General features: G+C 40.0%; 1 protein-coding gene across 1 annotated transcript in view; it reads left to right on the top strand.

Annotated features, from left to right (window-relative positions):
- Positions 1–8908: 8908 nt before the first annotated feature.
- cntnap5a (contactin associated protein family member 5a) overlaps positions 8909–17653 on the top strand; it is a 288938-nt gene continuing 280193 nt past the window's right edge. Inside the window, exon 1 of the mRNA XM_038301437.1 lies at positions 8909–9143. Coding sequence (XP_038157365.1) covers positions 9071–9143 — 73 coding nt within the window. The 5' untranslated portion in view covers positions 8909–9070. The remainder of the gene's footprint in view (positions 9144–17653) is intronic.

Below are 17653 nucleotides of genomic sequence, written 5' to 3'. Positions count from 1 at the left end.
AGCAAAATATAAAAATTAAAGATAATTTTTTTTTATTTTTAAATGATTATAATTGATTAACTACATTGTTTTTATCAGGAAATATTTATTTTTAATGAATATCATAAAATATAACTCCAATTTCTATAACACATTGATGTGAAAACCCATGGGGCCTTCCGTTTTGGTCTTTTTGTTTGGTCCTAAAAACTGGTCCTGGAAATAGGGGGTCATGCTATAATCAGGGTCGTCTTGTATATCAATACAGTGAGTAATTATTTCTTGAATTGAGGAGGGAAATGAGAGTAAGACAGTTTACATTTAGAAAAATCAACTGTAGTCTTTTATTTCAAGTGCATAATATCTGATTAGAGTAAAAATGCTCATTCCATTGGCAGATCATCTTATTTACCTACTCAAATTAGAGGTATAGTGGACGACCTTTTATTTCTGGGTGGATCATCTAAATAAGTGGTCCTCCTAATTGTCAATCATTCTGGTGATATGTTTACGTAAGGCTGTCCAACACGCTTTTCCCGTTAGCTCTCTTTTTCTGCACATGGACACTTTCAGGTGTATATCTGTGGTGAGTTACGGTTTCAGACCGCCATTGAAGCTCACCTTTATCTACGCAGTTCTTTGAAAATACCAGAGTGTCGTAAGAGAAAAAGTGTCTACGAAGTATATGAGAAGAATGAATGGCCTCAGAAGAGTAAGATATATCCCAGAATGCTTTGCATGGAGGGCATTCCTCGCAAAGCATTATGGGATTTGCTGTCTGAGCAATTAGTAACAAAGATGGTGCAGACGCCGCGCAGTGAAGGAGAAGTTACATGACTAATGGAGCAAAAAGTAGTAATCATCTGTCCGAACGGTCAGTTAACTGAGTTTGATATAAACTGCAATTTATAGTCCCCGCTCTTTATTTATTGATTTAGGGATTTACGGGTTAGGGTGGACATTCGGACACATTAAGCTTGTCTAAGCTATAAGAACAGCAACTTTTAAACAGAGTGTGCACTGGGCTCATGCTTGCTCTGGTATTTTTTTTTTCAAAAGAGAGAGGGCAGGTATTTTTTTAAAAATCGAGAAAGTCCTCCAGAATACATTTAAGACTTAAACGTTATTGTCATTTTGTATAAACAGACAAAATACAAAACAAAATTTCGATGTTTAAGAGTAAATACATTCATTTTAGGAAATTTGAGACTTATCTCCTGTATAACTATAGCTGCATTTTTATTACAAATATGAAACGTTTTAAGTATTCCTCTACTGTTGTAAAAACTAGGAATTTCACAACTGTGGTGTTTCTATTCACATGCATTCAAAATCACCCATAAATAAGTTTCTTCATGATTTAAAAGTAATGAATGGTTGGTGTTAGTTTTTCTCAGGTGACAGGTAAAAAATGGTTTCATAACAGCTTGCGAAATACACAAATTTTGATAATCTCGAAAAGATACATCTTCTTAGTACAAAATCTTTAGGTTAATTTATATTCATGATTATAATTTTAGCAATTTGATCTGCAATGCAAAAGCTATCTTGATTTGTTTGATATGATACATGTGTTAGTCAATGCCATTTCACTTGCAACAAGCTACTTCCATCCATCCATCCATCCATCCATCCATCCATCCATCCATCCATCCATCCATCCATCCATCCATCCATCCATCCATCCATCCATCCATCCATCCATCCATCCATCCATCCATCCATCCATCCACTCCTGTTTTTCCATCCAGGTCATGTTGGGACCAGAGCATCTCAGCGGATCATGTCACTTTATGTAAACCCACTATGTATTGTTAATTATAGTTAGTGTATGTTTTTTATGATATTGTATCCCACTTTTTAATCACAGAATATGAAATTGTTGTTACAGCGAATCCGTGGTAAAGATGAAACATAGACTACAACAGATTATAGGCACAGACTACAGCATAAGCATTGGCCTAGGGTTTAAGTTGAACATGAATTTAAACAAAGTCTATTCCATTGACTTTGATTGTTGTGAGCGCATCGGAGCGAACTGGAGCAGAGTGAAATCCTCACTCCGGCCTTTGAATTGAAAACCGCTCTGCGCTCCACCATATTGCTTCTGCTCCGCTCCACCGCTCGCTCCACACTCAGCTCACATGCTCTAGTTGGGACTGGTGTCTATCTTTAGCAGTCTATGGACGAAAATTGGTTTCACTTCTCTTTCCACTTACCTTGTACGCTAAGGCTAACGCCATTATTAAAATAAATAAATACGTGAAAATAACAAGGATGCAAGTAATTTTCATTTAATAATTAATTCCGGAATCCAACTTTAAGCAAAAAACTATGTGAAAAAGGACAAAAGATTTCTTTAAATTAGTGTATTCACCCCTAATTTCTTAAGGTAAATAAGATGATCTGCCAATGGAATGAGCATTTCTACCCTGGAAATAGTTTGATATTATGCACTTGAAATAAGAGACTGTAAGTGCTTTTCTTTTTTTTATGTAAATTTTCTTGTTCCATTGGCAAAGTGTCTCATTTACCACCTAAATTCAAGAAAAAATTACTTACCGTAATGACCCAAACATAGGGCGACTCTGATTATAACACAAACCCTTCTTTCAAGGAGCAGTTTTTAGGAACCAAACAGAAACACCAAAAAGAAACAAAAAGACTGATAAACCAAATTTATTTGGTTTTGTAGCATCTCCCCCGAAAGATGGTAAACACTTGATGGTTTTCTTGTTTATTGGAATCTTAGTGTTGCCAACAATAATCCTTTAAACTAACCACCGTAAGAGCTAAGCAGAGCGCAGGAGAAAAATGTATTACGGTACTATCCAATACTATGTAAAATTAGCACCTTATACGTAAGCTACAGAGACTGAACACATAAAGAAAAAACTTCTTCACACGCTGTAAATCATCTCAAAACACATGAACACACATTAAACATGTTTATTCACTCAAGCTCTAACCTTGTGACACTTTGGAGGGTGCAAGTCCTTCAAATAAAGCTTTTTTATTTTTAACAATCTTTCCTTATTTCACTACGTTTCAATCCCAGTCTCTTCTTCTCCGTAATCTCGCGGTAGCCACTAACTTCAATCCGGTCGGGTAGTTTTTTAAAATAAAGTCCCTTAAAACAAGGTAAAATGTAAAGAATTATACATTTACAAAAACAATGGAGGCAAAAATAATAGATCATAGCAATGTTACATTGGAATTTTTCTTGTAGCAAAATTAAAAACGGGTCATTTACAGGTTTAAAGAAGCTATTTTAAATTGAAATGCTAAGAATTTCAGTGAAATAATATAGCATTGAAAGATTTGTGCACTTAAACAATAAAAAGTACAAAAAAGCAAAACAACTTATGAGACATTTAATTGAAAATTTGCTGCACTTCATCTTGAATGAAATTTGAACTTTGCTTCACTGCATTTGCTGTCACTCCTACTTTCACCTTGCAGCTCTGCAATTTTATGATAAGCTTTTCTTTTGCTGTTTGCATTTTTCCTGTCTTTTTGAGCGTGCCATCTTCTGACTCTGTGCTTCTTTGCTGCCTGCTGCAGCTGTTTGATGCCTGCCTGTGTTGACCAACATCATTTTGAAATTGGTGTCATAACTCTGCCTCAAATGTCTCCAAACTTGTCTGACTTTTGATCTACTGAACAGCCACTCCCCATTTTTAGCAACCTTGTAACTTTTCTGTTGTGATAGAAAGATGACCCCAGCCACAGTGAGGTCACTGGCTTTACAAAAGACTGGCGCCTTCTGCTGTTGTGTTCGTGTGGTGACCCCAGACAACTGTCAGCCGATTTATTGTTTAGACCCTGATTATAAGACAACCACATCGTTTTTTAATAATAATAAAAAAAAAAAAAAGTCTTGTGTTAAATTTGGGCCAATACATTACTAAAATTTGATTTTTTTTGCAGTGAGGGCTGTAGCCTATCAATATCTTTCTTCACATTGACACAAAAGTGGAAGCCTATGAAGTAGTGCTCATTTCTTGTCCACTCTTAGTTGTTTCTCTACCGTTTAATCGTCTACTGTAGCCAGTTGCAATGAAAAAATAAAAGAGACCAACAGTAGCTATGTTTTAAGAGATCATTTGACATTTGAGTTCAACTCTCGGTTTAGGTATGAGCTTGATTTGGAGTTAGAAAGTGGGTCCCTCTCTCCAAAACATTTTTCAACAATTGACTGGAGTAAATTGTCCTAGGAAATAAAATAAACTGAAATCTCCCATATAACACAAACTACAACATTAAAAGAGTTTATTTAATTTTTATTGTTTAACAGAATTTAACAATGCTATAACCACATTAAAAACCTCTGACAATAATGATAGAAATGTATTTCTTGCGGCTTGACTTAAAATGTGTTTGTTCTTTAAACGAAAAGTCCGGTCAGCAAGGAATAATCAATGTATCATTATCTATACCTAAAACTAATACATTAGCAGTGAGTTAATTAAGTTAATCAGTAAAAAAAAAAAAAAACAATAATTTATGTTGCGATCACTTAGTCTGGGAACACCACTTTTTTCCAAATATAGTAACACCTCACTCCTGAAATCTTCCGGCACTGATGTCATGCTGTGGTAAGCCTAGCGCCATTCTCCCCTCTTTTTGAGCTAAATCAGTGGCAACTACTAGACACATCTGCAATCAACAACAATTATTGAAGATTTCCAGAGGACTTCACCATTGAAATTCACCAGAGCTATAGTGAAACTGACAATGCCCACGTGCATGGCAGCTGGATGTTGGAATACATTGGGTAAAAGTGAAAAAATTTTTTTTTTAGTTATTTCACCTTTCCGATTCCTGATCCTCCAGGGACGGGTTCGTCGTTGGATTGCCAACTTGAAGAGGGAGGATTTGCCATCGACCTTCTGGCCAGAGAAAAAACATGTAATATCACTGCATGAAAAGTGGGATTTTCGTCAATATGCGGCACTGTAGATTGTCGTGGAACTTCAGGTTAGCGGCAGTTTACGACAATTTGCAGGCTTCGCCGAAAACTCCCGTAAATTGTCAGAAATTGACGTGGACTCTCTTAGGCAGTGTTCCCCCCATGCCTCCCCCCCATGGAATTCTAGGGGAGGCTTTAACATGTAAATGAACATGCTGTGAGCTATACAAATGCAAACCAGGGTTGCAGGGGGGGTTTTACCCCAAGTGACATCTTTCTGGGTAAGAAATTCTCTGATACAAAGAGATCAGGCTTAGTATAGCCTCTTCCATTTTAGCTTGAATTGATTTATTTAATTAAAGTATAGAGACCAAAACAGATCTTTAGCTGACAGAGCAATACATTTAGAGCAGTAATTATAAAAAAAAAATTGCATTTAAGATAAAAAATAAAATGTTGTCTGTCAATATGCTCAATTCACAATTACTTAAGTCGAAAAGTTTCAAGAAATGAGTCTGAGATGATTTACTTTATAACATGGCGCATTATCCTGTTGGAAGTAGCCATGAGAAGATTGGTACACTGTGGTCATAAGGTCCGGCCAGGTCAAGATCCGCAATTGCAATCGCACCAAACAGGAAAAAGAACATCGACAAATTCCGGTTCGTCAAATTAAAATATAGCAGCAACAGATTGGTGACTAGAAATTATAGCACAATTCTTATATATATATATATATATATATATATATATATATATATATATATATATATATATATATATATATATATATATATATATATAAAAAAACTAACACCGTTTATTTAAATGATTGGATCCAAACTATTGGTTATTCACCAACGAGGAAGAAGATTTCTCATCTCCATCAAAATATTTATTTTATACCGAGGGACTTAAACTTTAATCAAATCCATTCAAAAGAAACTTCTTATTACAGGAATGAAAAGAGATGCTGAGTTTGGAAGTAGTGAACAAGTTCATAAAAAAAAAAGCAGTTTTGAATTATCCTTATCCCCGTTACAAAAATCTACATATATATTTGGGCAGAAACTGAACATATGCTGGATGATGGTGGGATTTTTTTAATATGTCATATTAAATTAAGCACTCACAGGGTTCATACAGGAATGAGTGACTCTAATTTAATGCTATTTTAATGCTATTTGAAATGATTTTAATGCCATCATCAAGAACCATGTACACAAGTTATTAGTGTACATGAAATGTGAAGGAGCTGCAAGCAGAGTTCCATGACTCCTGTATGTATGTAAACACACACACACACATATATACGTATATATATATCCTCTAGCTTTTTCTCCGCCTGGAGCGATATAATATATCTGACGAAATTGTTTTTATAAGCATTTTTTATTAAAGAATTATAAATACTTCGATAAACATATTTAAATAATTTTAGTGCCAATTAAGGCCTTGATTAAAAAAAAAAAAAGAACGATTTTTTAATTATTTTTATTGATCCGCGGACACCCTGGTTCATCTCGCGCATGCTCCCTACGATCTCCAAGAAACTCAGAACGGCGGTGTGCAGCCACAGTGGAAGATGTATGCTTTGCTTTGTGCAGCGGTCTGGAGCTTCTGGATTTCGGGGTAAAACTCCTCTTGGACACGATGGCGACTCTGCATCGAACAAGACGAACTCAAAGAAGAGATGCTAGCGGTAAATATATGTTCGATTACTGCCTGCTAAGCTAAAAGCAGCCTAGCCTAAGCTACCGGCTAATAGCGGCTAATAGTAGCCTTGCTAGAACAAGCTTTATTAAAGTGTATTTTTTGTGATTTACAGGAAGCAGTACGCCGTCTTAACAACTCGGAGACTAATTGCAGGCGCTATGAACCGGAGCAAGGGTAAGATTTAAAGAATATGCTTTCATTCTGCGGTAAAAGGCAATGGATACGGATGGATACCGATCATAGCTTTTACATTTTGTTTTCACAGACCTCCCATCTCGGCAAGTCCAGATTTGCACGATGTTGATAAAGACGACATTGTGTGTAAGTGACTTGTTTTAATGTTTTCTCCTTCCTTGTTACTGTGACTTGCGTTTGATTTTTTATTTATACCACTCTCATTTAATTGTTTTCCAGCTGCCTGTAAGACGTATTTTCAGACGGTACGCAGGAGCTTCAGATATACGCAGCCAGCCACACGCTGCGTGCGGAGGCTATCTGCTCGAAGTCGGGCCAGAAGAAAGAGGGTAAGACTTTATTTGGTGACTATTTTTCAGGCACATTAATAGATGTGTTGTGTCCATACGCAGTGCGCTGATTCGTTGTTTTTTTTTTCAGCTGCTGAAAGCGAGGCAGAGTGTGCTAGCAGATGAGGAAGTGGAACTCTGGAAGTCCGCCTTCCTCGGCGGTGTCTCTGGATGGATTGTACGGTCGCCGCCATTTCGTAGGCCGGATCTCACTGAACTCTGTGTTAAGCTGCAGTCCCGGTTAGAAGCGATGCCAAAGTACAGGGCCACGCACACTAGGCGTCTGCACATCGGACCTGCCTCGGAGGGAATGCTGCCAGTTACCTCCAACCCCGAGGAAGCAAACGGACCGTTCACGGAGTTTTAATTTTTAGAAACGCATGTGTTTGGATACGCGTTGTATATAGTTGTGTTTCAATAAAGCTCTTTCTTTGCATAAACAGCTTCCTGGCAAATCTTCATTTCCTGTATAAATTCATTCATGTCCTTGATGGTAGCATAATAATTGTGTAGTAGTGTAGGATAACATAAATACACACCATATGAATGAATAAATATATGAATGAATAAATATATATATATATATGAATAAATATATATATATGTAAATTTATATGTAAATATATATATATGCCAACCAATCACGAGCGACTTTACTTGTTTAAAAAGAAGTGGTTCCGTCCAATACTCAGTAAGAAAATTAAAGCCTGGCGTGGCCACGTGTGGTTTTGCTGCCAATCACGAGCGATTTTACTTGTTTGAGAATAGTGGTTTCAGCCAATACTGAGAAGGTTATTCAAGCCAGACTTGGCCAGCCGCGCGGGTTTGCTGTATTCATATGCTAATTAGGGCCATTAGTACAGCTGATCGCTCTCCACATACGTCACGGTACGTTTCCGACAATTTGTGGCACGACAAACGCGGACAAGCACGGGTTGCAAATTGTCGGAAACTGACGAAAATCAGGCAGATCTGCAGGAGTTTACGGGGGTTTACGGGGACGAAAATCTCACTTTTCATGCAGTGTATGTAGCCAACATTTGGAAGTAGAATGTTTTCAAGATGACTTGGATAATAGTGTGTTGTGACAAACACCAGATACAGCACTGGGACTTGATCAACAGCCGATACCGCACCGTGACGTCACAAACCAGTAGGTGGCAGTAGTGTTCTTTGACAAACATGGATGCCTCCAGTAAAGAACATCTTAATCAAAATTACTCTTAATTAAGACACTTATCATTTATTGAACAGTATGTAATAATTTCATATTTAAAGTACTTTCAGATGTTTGAATTCTGAATGTGACCAAACTTCACCTTTAAATAAGACTTGATCAAATAGTAAAAAGAGTATTTTCCAGGACTCCTTTTCATTATTGACTGTATATCCAAGTTGTTAGCTCCTGACTTCTGATAGACAGTGGCATACACAGACTTTTTGAAGGGCAGGGGTGAAAAAAAGTACAAATACAGCACATCCTCATCACTGTAGAGGGCACTTTAGCACCCATTTTGGGTTCTGAGAGGGCACTTTGGAAAAGGTTTTTCACTAATGGGGGGGGGGGGGGGGGCTGCCCACACCTGTGCACACCACTGCTGATAGGTGACTTCTGATAACACTGCCTCTCTGCTGCTGCTCTCTATGGGTTTGCCATTGTTGTTTTTTACCGAATCATTGCGCAGCCCGGTTCTCCTGTTCTGCCAATAAAGCCTGATCCACAATCAGACTGGGGGAGGCAGGCAGAGAGGGAGAGAGAAGAGAGGGAGGTGGGCTGTGCCTCACAGGGAGGAGGGAGGGCGTGCCATCGTGGGAGAGGTCTGCTTCTCCACACCAGACTCCTCTCATCCCTCTGAGCTGGAGGAGCAAGCAGGAACCTGTGCGCAGCTTCCACCTCAGCTGACTCTCGGATAGATAACAGTGTTGCCCAGTGGGGAAGATGGATGTTCTGTTTCCTGCGGTTCTTCTTTGCGCTGCGAGGATCCTCGGTGGAGCATCAGCCGCGTCTCACTGTGAGTATGGCACCTGTCAGCGGCTGGAGCTGCTCATGCTGCTTCATGCCCGGCTGGAGGGGCGCCTCACCGCCGCTAAATGGTGCGCGTTGTCTGCTCTCAGAGTCGGACTAGTTGTTGTTGTTCCCCTAATGTGAAAAAAAGTTGATGTGTCGGACCGTTTGGATGAAGGTCAAGCGAAAGCTTCATGTGTTCCCTGAGCTGATCAAAGTGCTGAATGGACACAGCTGGATGTTGTGCTTCCTGCGTGAGAGCATCATCTCCAGACAGCCCGCAGCCCCGCACCGCTCCAACATGTGCGGGCGGCTCATCCCTGTTCAACTGCGGTAATAAGGCCTGCTGTGCTGAGCTTTACTGCTGAGGACAAAGATTTACCAAAGGCAACAAAACATTTTCAAACAACCGATTGCTATTAATAATAATAATAAGCTGAGCATTCTGGTATAGGTCTTATTTTATTGTTAAAAGTAAAAAATTGGAATGCTGCCCGAAAAGAATTTGGGATCATTATTTCTGTGATGAGTAATTATTGACAAACAGGTATATTTCTTATGAGTGTTCTGAGTTAAGTGCTTTTTGTTGTTAAATAATGACATTTAAGAGAGGAAAGGAAAATTGTTGAACATGCAATTCAAACGAAGTAGTAATGTTGTGGATTAACATTCCAATGGGTCTCCAGGCTTCTATGTACAAGTCTTTAGTATTTCATAAACATAAACTGGCAGAAGGCTCTGTAGTTGTTTTTCCTGTAAGGGTGGAACTAGCAAAACTGTATGTCGGCAGATATTGTTCATTTCCAACCTGCAATAAAACAGCAGCAATGTCAGCTTGTTAGAAAATCACATAAAGTCGTCCCAACAGATGTGATGTTGATAATGAAAATTTCATGACATTAATCCTGAACATGTCCTAAGAAATGTTAGGCTTTCTGTTTCTGAGAGTGGTTTCTAGGAGGCTTTAACCAGAGCGAGTATCTGACAGAGAGACGATAGAGGTGAGAACTTTTTACAATTAAGGTGTTGATTAGGATGCAATCCAGCTGTTTTAAGATTCTGGGTTCAAATCAAGTATACATACTTTTTTCCCCTTTACAGATTTACTGCACATTGATGCTGAACTTCAAGTCCTTGTAAAATATTGAAAACATGCTGGAACTTCAAAATAGTCCCTGGAATAAACAACATTTTCCTTTGTTTTAATATGCCAAAATATTAAAGTACATTTTCTGGAACATAATCCAATTTTTTCACCAGTTTTGTTCATGTAACTGAATTTATTACAACATTGCTGGTGATACAGACCGATCAAAGCCCTGTTAGTCTAGAACATTATTCACTAAATCAAGAGTAATAAAAAAAACACAAGAAAACACAAAAATAAAACATTTGAACATGTATTGTGCTACTGAGCAATGTCTAAAACCTGCTTTTAAATGTAACAAGTAAAACCTATCTGATTTTCTATGTCAGCTTTTTTACTAATTTTAGATGCTTCAATGCTGGTTCTGGGCTGTCCGTAATTGCTATCTGGTTTCAGGTGGACAGGATCTTAGCTTCATTTCACCATTCAAAATGCTGATTAACGGAAATGAAAACTTAAGTTTCAATTTATTTTCAGTTCAATTCTGTTTTTGAGTCAAACCTAAATACCTGCTTGACTTGAAAGAAACCTCCACTCTAAAAAGACACAGACCAGGGTTTACAAAACAGCGCTCATTTACTTTTTTAAATCTTTATTTTAATTAGATTACCAGAAAAAGTAGCTTAACATTGTAGAAAACAAAAAACAAACAAACTAAAAAACAAATGAAAATATCTTAAATTACACAGCCCGCCTTGCTTTGGTACTTCACAGCAAATATGCACAAAAGTAAACAAGCATTTCCATCCTTATCTCTCCTTCGATTTAAAGTAGAACAGGTACCTTAACACTGGTGATAAAAACAAAAAGCATATATATAAAAAGAGTAATAAAATGACACAGCCCACCCACTTTGGTGTGTAAATCAAATAAATAAAATAAACAGAAAAATGAACTTGCCTTTCCAGCAGTCTTGATTAAAAATAAAAATAGCTATAGCTGCATAATATATTAGACGATGCACTTTCTTAACCAACTGTCTTCTGAGTAAGTTTTGATCCTCCACCCCTTTTTTGTGGTGCATGCTTTAGATGCTTTACAGCATGAATTTTTAGTCTTCCATCATGGTTGCATCACCACTCATGGTTCCATCTGCAAATGCAAAAAGATAATTAACAAAAAGCAAAGACAATCTGGGAAATGCACACAAATCAATAGCTGTGGATTAATTATATTGACACAAAATAACAAACAAAACATAGGTAATAAAAATGTGTCAGTAAACAACATTTGTAGCAAAATGCACCAGAGGCTAAAACTGAAATATTTTGATATTTGAATAAACTAAAACTTTAAAAAAATGTTTGTTTTAGAAAGTTGAATAAAAAAAATATTCTAAAATAAGTCCATCTAATTTCATTTAAAATCATATACATTTTTAAACATAAATAAAAAAAAAAAGATTAATAATCGGCCCCTGAAGTAGGGTTGTCATGATACTAAAATTTTCAACTCAATAGCGATGCTCAGGAAAATATTCGATACTCGATACCATTTTTGATACCACAAGGATAAGAACAAAGACCCCAAAATTTAACAGAAATATTTTCATTAATAAATAAAATACAAAAAAAGATAAATAAATACAATAAACAATAAGAACAATATTTTGAGGTGTATGCTGTGACCAATATTGGGCAAGCTTGATAAAAAAAACTAACAAAATGAAGTGTTCCTTCCTTGACTATACTCTGAACACATAACAATGACACTAGCCAAACTAGTTAACAAACAAAAATAATTCTCAGCAGCTTCACTTGTTACAAAAAAAAGTCTGAAACTGAAAAGTGCACAGAATTACTCAATCACACAGTGTTCAGAATGTGCATTTTCCTCTTTTCTGCACTCTAGATGAATGACTGTTTAGGTGCCACTGGTGGTAGAACTGTATTGATACTTTTGAAAATGAGTATCATATCCGGATACTGCATTTTAGTATCGATATTTTTTCGAGTATCAATACCTTTGAAAACCCTACCCTGAAGTCTGTATTGAGTCCAAAAGAAAGTATGTCTGAAGTTCAAAATTATGTAGATGTTCATAATTAGTTATAGACCAAAGAACCAAATACATACATAATCTTCATATCCATCAGACATCTTATGTTTTTATAGACGATAGTTGGGTCTGTTTTTCAGTGCTCAGTACTGTTTCTTATAGGGATGCACGATATAATCGGCCCCCTATCGGTATCGGCCTGTATCGGCCTTAAAACTGAATATCGGACATCGGTCACCCCACCGATATTTAACCTGATATTTGATCAGCTTCTGAGTTTCTAAAGTCTAAAAAATAAAAAAATACTACTTCTTCTTCTTCCTCAAAAACTTATTTTTTACAGACTTAAAAACTTCTAAAGACGAGGGAAAAAATATTGATACATTAAAATATCACAATATCTTCATATGCTGATATATTGCCATTTAAAAACACCATATCAATCTCTTTTACTAATGAAATATTGCTATATGTCATCGTTATGCTACGAAATCCCCTGAAAATTCAGGAAATTTTGCCATATTTTTATATGTTGATATATTGACGCGATATCGATCTATTTTGCTAACAAAATCTCACAAGATTTTGCAAAATATCACGTGAGTTTGCTTTTACTCGGGCTACTTGTACATGCTCACCTTCATCCCTTTGACATGAAAACTGGTTCAGAGTTCATCTGCTTAACTGTTCTATTATAGATGGAGTCCTCCTTGGAGCTAGTTTATCATTATCTTTTCTAACAAACTAGCTATGTATCAGTGCTTTTATGTTCCTCTTGCACTGTGTTCTTCTGTCTTATTAATCCTTAGCCGGGCTTAGCACAAGGCCACTCACACTGATTGTGGTTCTGCTGGAAATTTCTTCATGATAAAGGGATTTTTTCCCTCCACTGTCGCCGCATGCATGTTTGATGTGAGGGATCGCTGTAGAGTCAAATATCTACTGTCACCGCATGTTCCACCAGGCAGAACTTGTCCTGCAAAATTAATGACTCAATGTAATCAGCTGTTTTTCCTGGGATAGAAAACTTCTTACCAATCTGACTGTATAATCTGATTAAGTTGTCTGTGTAAAGTGCCTTGAGATGATATTAGTTGTGAATCGAGGGTTTAAAAATAGGCAAGTTAAATTGAAATGAATTTTTAGGCAGTAAAAAATTGCTATTGCAACTTATTTATTTGATTTTTTTATGTTTCTTTGCACTAACCACAAACATGTTGATGTTTCAATTGAGGGTTTCTTTGTTCTTTTGACCTTGAAAACATGCTTGTCCAGTTTCCATTGTCTCAGGACAGAACTACTACTGTTGCATGAAAAAGTGCTTACTTCTACCCACACATGGCTCTGCCCACCAGCTGTAACTCTCTCTTCCACACTGAGTGGCAGCAAACTCACTTTAAATGTATTACCACCTCTTAAAGGGCTGGAGTGAGAAATTCTGTCTTACTCCTGTTAATTATGATGCAACCAAAATAGATTGACTCTTTGATTTGAAAATGTTGTTTTGTAAAATAAAATTTTTCCGTAGTTGTGTCTACATTGTGGCCCATGCCCAGTCCTAATACCACACTGGGTTTGCATTTATTCACCAGCCATAAACTAGAACCTTTAGAGTTGGAACTCTAAACGTTCTCAAAGTTCATCAGTACTTTTAATGTGTGGTTGAGCTGTTTCTGGGATTGTCGTGGTTGCTCTGGAACATCAAATCCTCATTCATTAATCAGGTAATTATTCCCTGAAATTGTCATGATGGGTTCACTAAAGGAGACCCAGTTATGCAGAACACCACTGACGGACACAAGGATGAAAAGTTGAACAGTTTATTTAAGCACAACACACACAGAATGTACTGATTCTGGTTCTGGTCTGGGTTCTGGTTCACCGGAGTCTGCGTGAGAGACAGCACAGTTAGTGACTGCTGACAGAGTTTGATTTCCACAGGTTTGCTGTTTGTACCTTGAGGGTTCTTGAGGTTTACTTTGGTAGAGTCACTGTTGGTTCTGGAGAGGGGTTTGTCAGCAGAGTCCGCTTGCTGCTTCAGCGTCTCGCGTTTTAGCTTGAACAGACCTTGGCTTGATTTCCCAGCTCTAGTCCAGAGCTGCTTGGGGGTTCTCTGTGAGTCTTCAGGGTTTGGCTCAGAGGGTCGGCTCGGCAGGTTAGCTCTTCCTGAGCTTTCACAGAGGAGGCACAGGTTTCCTGGAAAACAGAGACAGTAGTTAGAATCCAGACTGGATTCAAAGTCGTGGAGATACACTGAGAATCTAGGCTCTAGCGCTGACCAACTGGAACAACACTGCGGCCTTGAGGCAAGGTCTGAAGACAGCTTATATAGTGGATCCTCTGATGGTCTTGATGAGCTGCAGCTGTGCAGGAGGCTCCCTCAGAGGATCCACAGCGGACTCTGCTGGAGAAAGATGGAATTTCTCCAGCTCCCAACAGTACCCCCCCCCTCAACGACCGCCCCTTGGCGGTCCGGAAGAGGTTGATGGGCAGGAACGCTCGTACTCCTCGATGAGTGCTGGATCGAGGATGTACGAGCCTGGGACCCACTGGCGATCCTCCGGTCCGTAGCCATCCCACTCGACGAGGTACTGCCATCCGCGACCTCGTCGACGGGAGTCCACGATGCGGCGCACTGTGAAGGCCGGATGGCCATCGACCTCCAGGGCGGGTGGTGGGGAGTCGGACGGTGGGCACAGAGGGCTCGAAGAGACAGGCTTGATCTGGGACACGTGGAAAGTGGGGTGGATCCGGAGGGACTGAGGTAACTGGAGACGAACAGCTGAGGGGTTGATTACACGAGAGATCCTAAAGGGTCCGATGAATCTTGGGGAGAGTTTTCGAGACATCCCCTTGAGAGGGATGTCTCGAGTGGAGAGCCACACCTCCTGGCCCTCAGCGTACTCGGGGGCGGGACGTCTCTTGGCGTCGGCAAAACGTTTTGCAGATGCTGATGACTGATTGAGTGTGGCAATGGTTTCCCTCCAGATCCTCTGGCAACGGCGAATGTGATGATTGACGGACAGCACCGATATCTCTCTCTCATCTGCGGGAAAAAGAGGTGGTTGATATCCGAGACTGACCTGAAACGGGGACTGTCCAGTAGATGCAGAACGGAGTGAGTTGTGGGCATATTCAATCCACGGGAGGTACTGACTCCAATCCACAGGGTTGTTGGAGGTGAGACAGCGGAGGGTGGATTCCAGTTGTTGGTTCATGCGTTCAGTCTGGCCGTTAGATTGAGGGTGGTAACCTGACGTGAGAGATGGTTTGCAGCCGAGAGCAGAACAGAATGCCTTCCATACCTGCGAGATGAATTGAGGTCCTCTGTCCGAGAGGATTTCCTGGGGTATGCCATGAAGCCGGAAGACATGCTTAATGAGTAGCTGGGCTGTCTGGAAGGCCGTGGGGAGTTTCCTGAGGGGAACTAGGTGGCAGGACTTCGAGAAACGATCAACGATGGTAAGTATGGTGGACATACCTCTGGAGACAGGGAGACCGGTGACAAAATCTATGGCTATATGGGACCATGGACGCGAGGGAACAGGTAGAGGTTGAAGCAGGCCTGAAGGAGGTTGGTGTGAGGCTTTGTTGCGTGCGCATGTGGGGCAGGCCAACACATACTCCTTAACGTCCTTATGAAGCGTGGGCCACCAGAAACGCCTGGAAATGAGAGCAACTGTCCTACTCACTCCAGGATGAGCGGTGAATTTGGCGGCATGCATCCACTGGATAAGACGGGACCTGACGGAAGATGGGACATATGTACGATTAGGCGGACCGGTACCTGGGTCTGGTTCAGTGGCTTGGGCAGAATTGATTAGATCCGTTATCTCCCAGTTGACCACTCCAATGGTGCATGATGCTGGGAGGACAGGTTCAGGAGTCTCAGGATGATCGATTGAGTAGAGACGAGAGAGAGAATCGGGCTTCACGTTCTTGGATCCGGGCCTGTATGAAATGATGAGATTGAAACGGGAGAAGAATATTGACCACCTGGACTGGCGAGGATTTGCCTGCTTAGTTGACTGGATGTAAGCAAGGTTCTTGTGGTCTGTCCACACGAGAACCGGATGCTCAGCTCCCTCCAGCCAATGCCTCCATTCCTCCAATGCCAGCTTAATAGCCAGGAGTTCTCGGTCACCCACGTCATAGTTCTGTTCGGCTGGAGAAAGCCTACGGGAGAAGAAAGCACACGGGTGAATCCTTTGATCTGAGTCGAGCCTTTGAGAGAGAACCGCTCCAACCCCGGAGTCTGACGCATCCACCTCTAGGATGAACTGTTTAGTTGGATCTGGTTGAATGAGAACAGGTGCTCTGGAAAACAAGGATTTTAGTTTTTCAAAGGCTGTTTGAGCCTCGGGGGTCCACTGAAAAGATCTTTTGATGGAGGTTAATGAGGTTAAAGGAAGGGCGGTTTGACTATAATTCCTTAAGAACCAGCGATAGAAGTTGGCGAACCCTAAAAACCTCTGTAGCTGCTTTCGGTTCTCAGGAACTGGCCAGTCCAAGACAGCCTTTATTTTGTCCTCTGAAGGTTTTACCTGGCCGCCCTCGAGCACAAACCCCAAAAAGGTGACTGAAGGTTGATGGAACTCACACTTCTCGGCTTTCACGAACAGTTTGTTTTCCAGTAGTCTCTGTAAGACAAGACGAACATGTCTCTTGTGTTCCTGGAGGTCCTTGGAATAAATGAGAATATCATCAATGTACACAAAAACAAACACGTTGAGGAAATCTCTGAGAACATCGTTAACCAAAGCCTGAAAGCAGGCAGGAGCGTTTGTTAAACCGAAGGGCATCACCAGATATTCGAATTGGCCCAAGGGTGTCTTAAAGGCTGTTTTCCATTCATCGCCCTCTCGTATCCTAAGGAGATGATAGGCGTTTCTTAAATCCAGCTTGGAAAACACTGTTGCACCCTGTACGGGTTCAAAAGCAGAGGCGAGAAGAGGTAGTGGGTATTTATTTTTAACTGTGATCTGATTCAAACCTCGATAATCAATACAGGGTCTCAGGGAACCATCCTTCTTGCCCACGAAGAAGAAACCGGCACACAATGGAGAGGATGAAGGGCGAATTATTCCAGCAGCTAATGATTCGTTGATGTATTTTTCCATTGTTTCTCTTTCGGGCTTGGAAATGTTATACAATCTGCTGCTAGGAAGGGGTGCACCAGGTAAAAGTTCTATGGCGCAATCGTATGGTCTGTGTGGAGGTAGGGACGTCGCACTGACCTTACTGAAGACAGGGGCTAAGTCATGGTACTCCGAGGGAACTGAAGAAAGGTCAGGAGAGTCCATCTCCCCCCCACCACTAGGAGGCCCCACCATAGGGGCAGCAGAACGAAGGCAGGTTTCGTGGCACGTAGT

This window comes from Cyprinodon tularosa, unplaced genomic scaffold (assembly GCF_016077235.1).
Source record: "Cyprinodon tularosa strain WSP-4 unplaced genomic scaffold, ASM1607723v1 ctg467, whole genome shotgun sequence".
Classification (NCBI taxonomy): Eukaryota; Metazoa; Chordata; class Actinopteri; order Cyprinodontiformes; family Cyprinodontidae; genus Cyprinodon; species Cyprinodon tularosa.
Note: the sequence above shows the minus strand (reverse complement) of the source record. Positions and strands in the feature narration are given on the sequence as shown.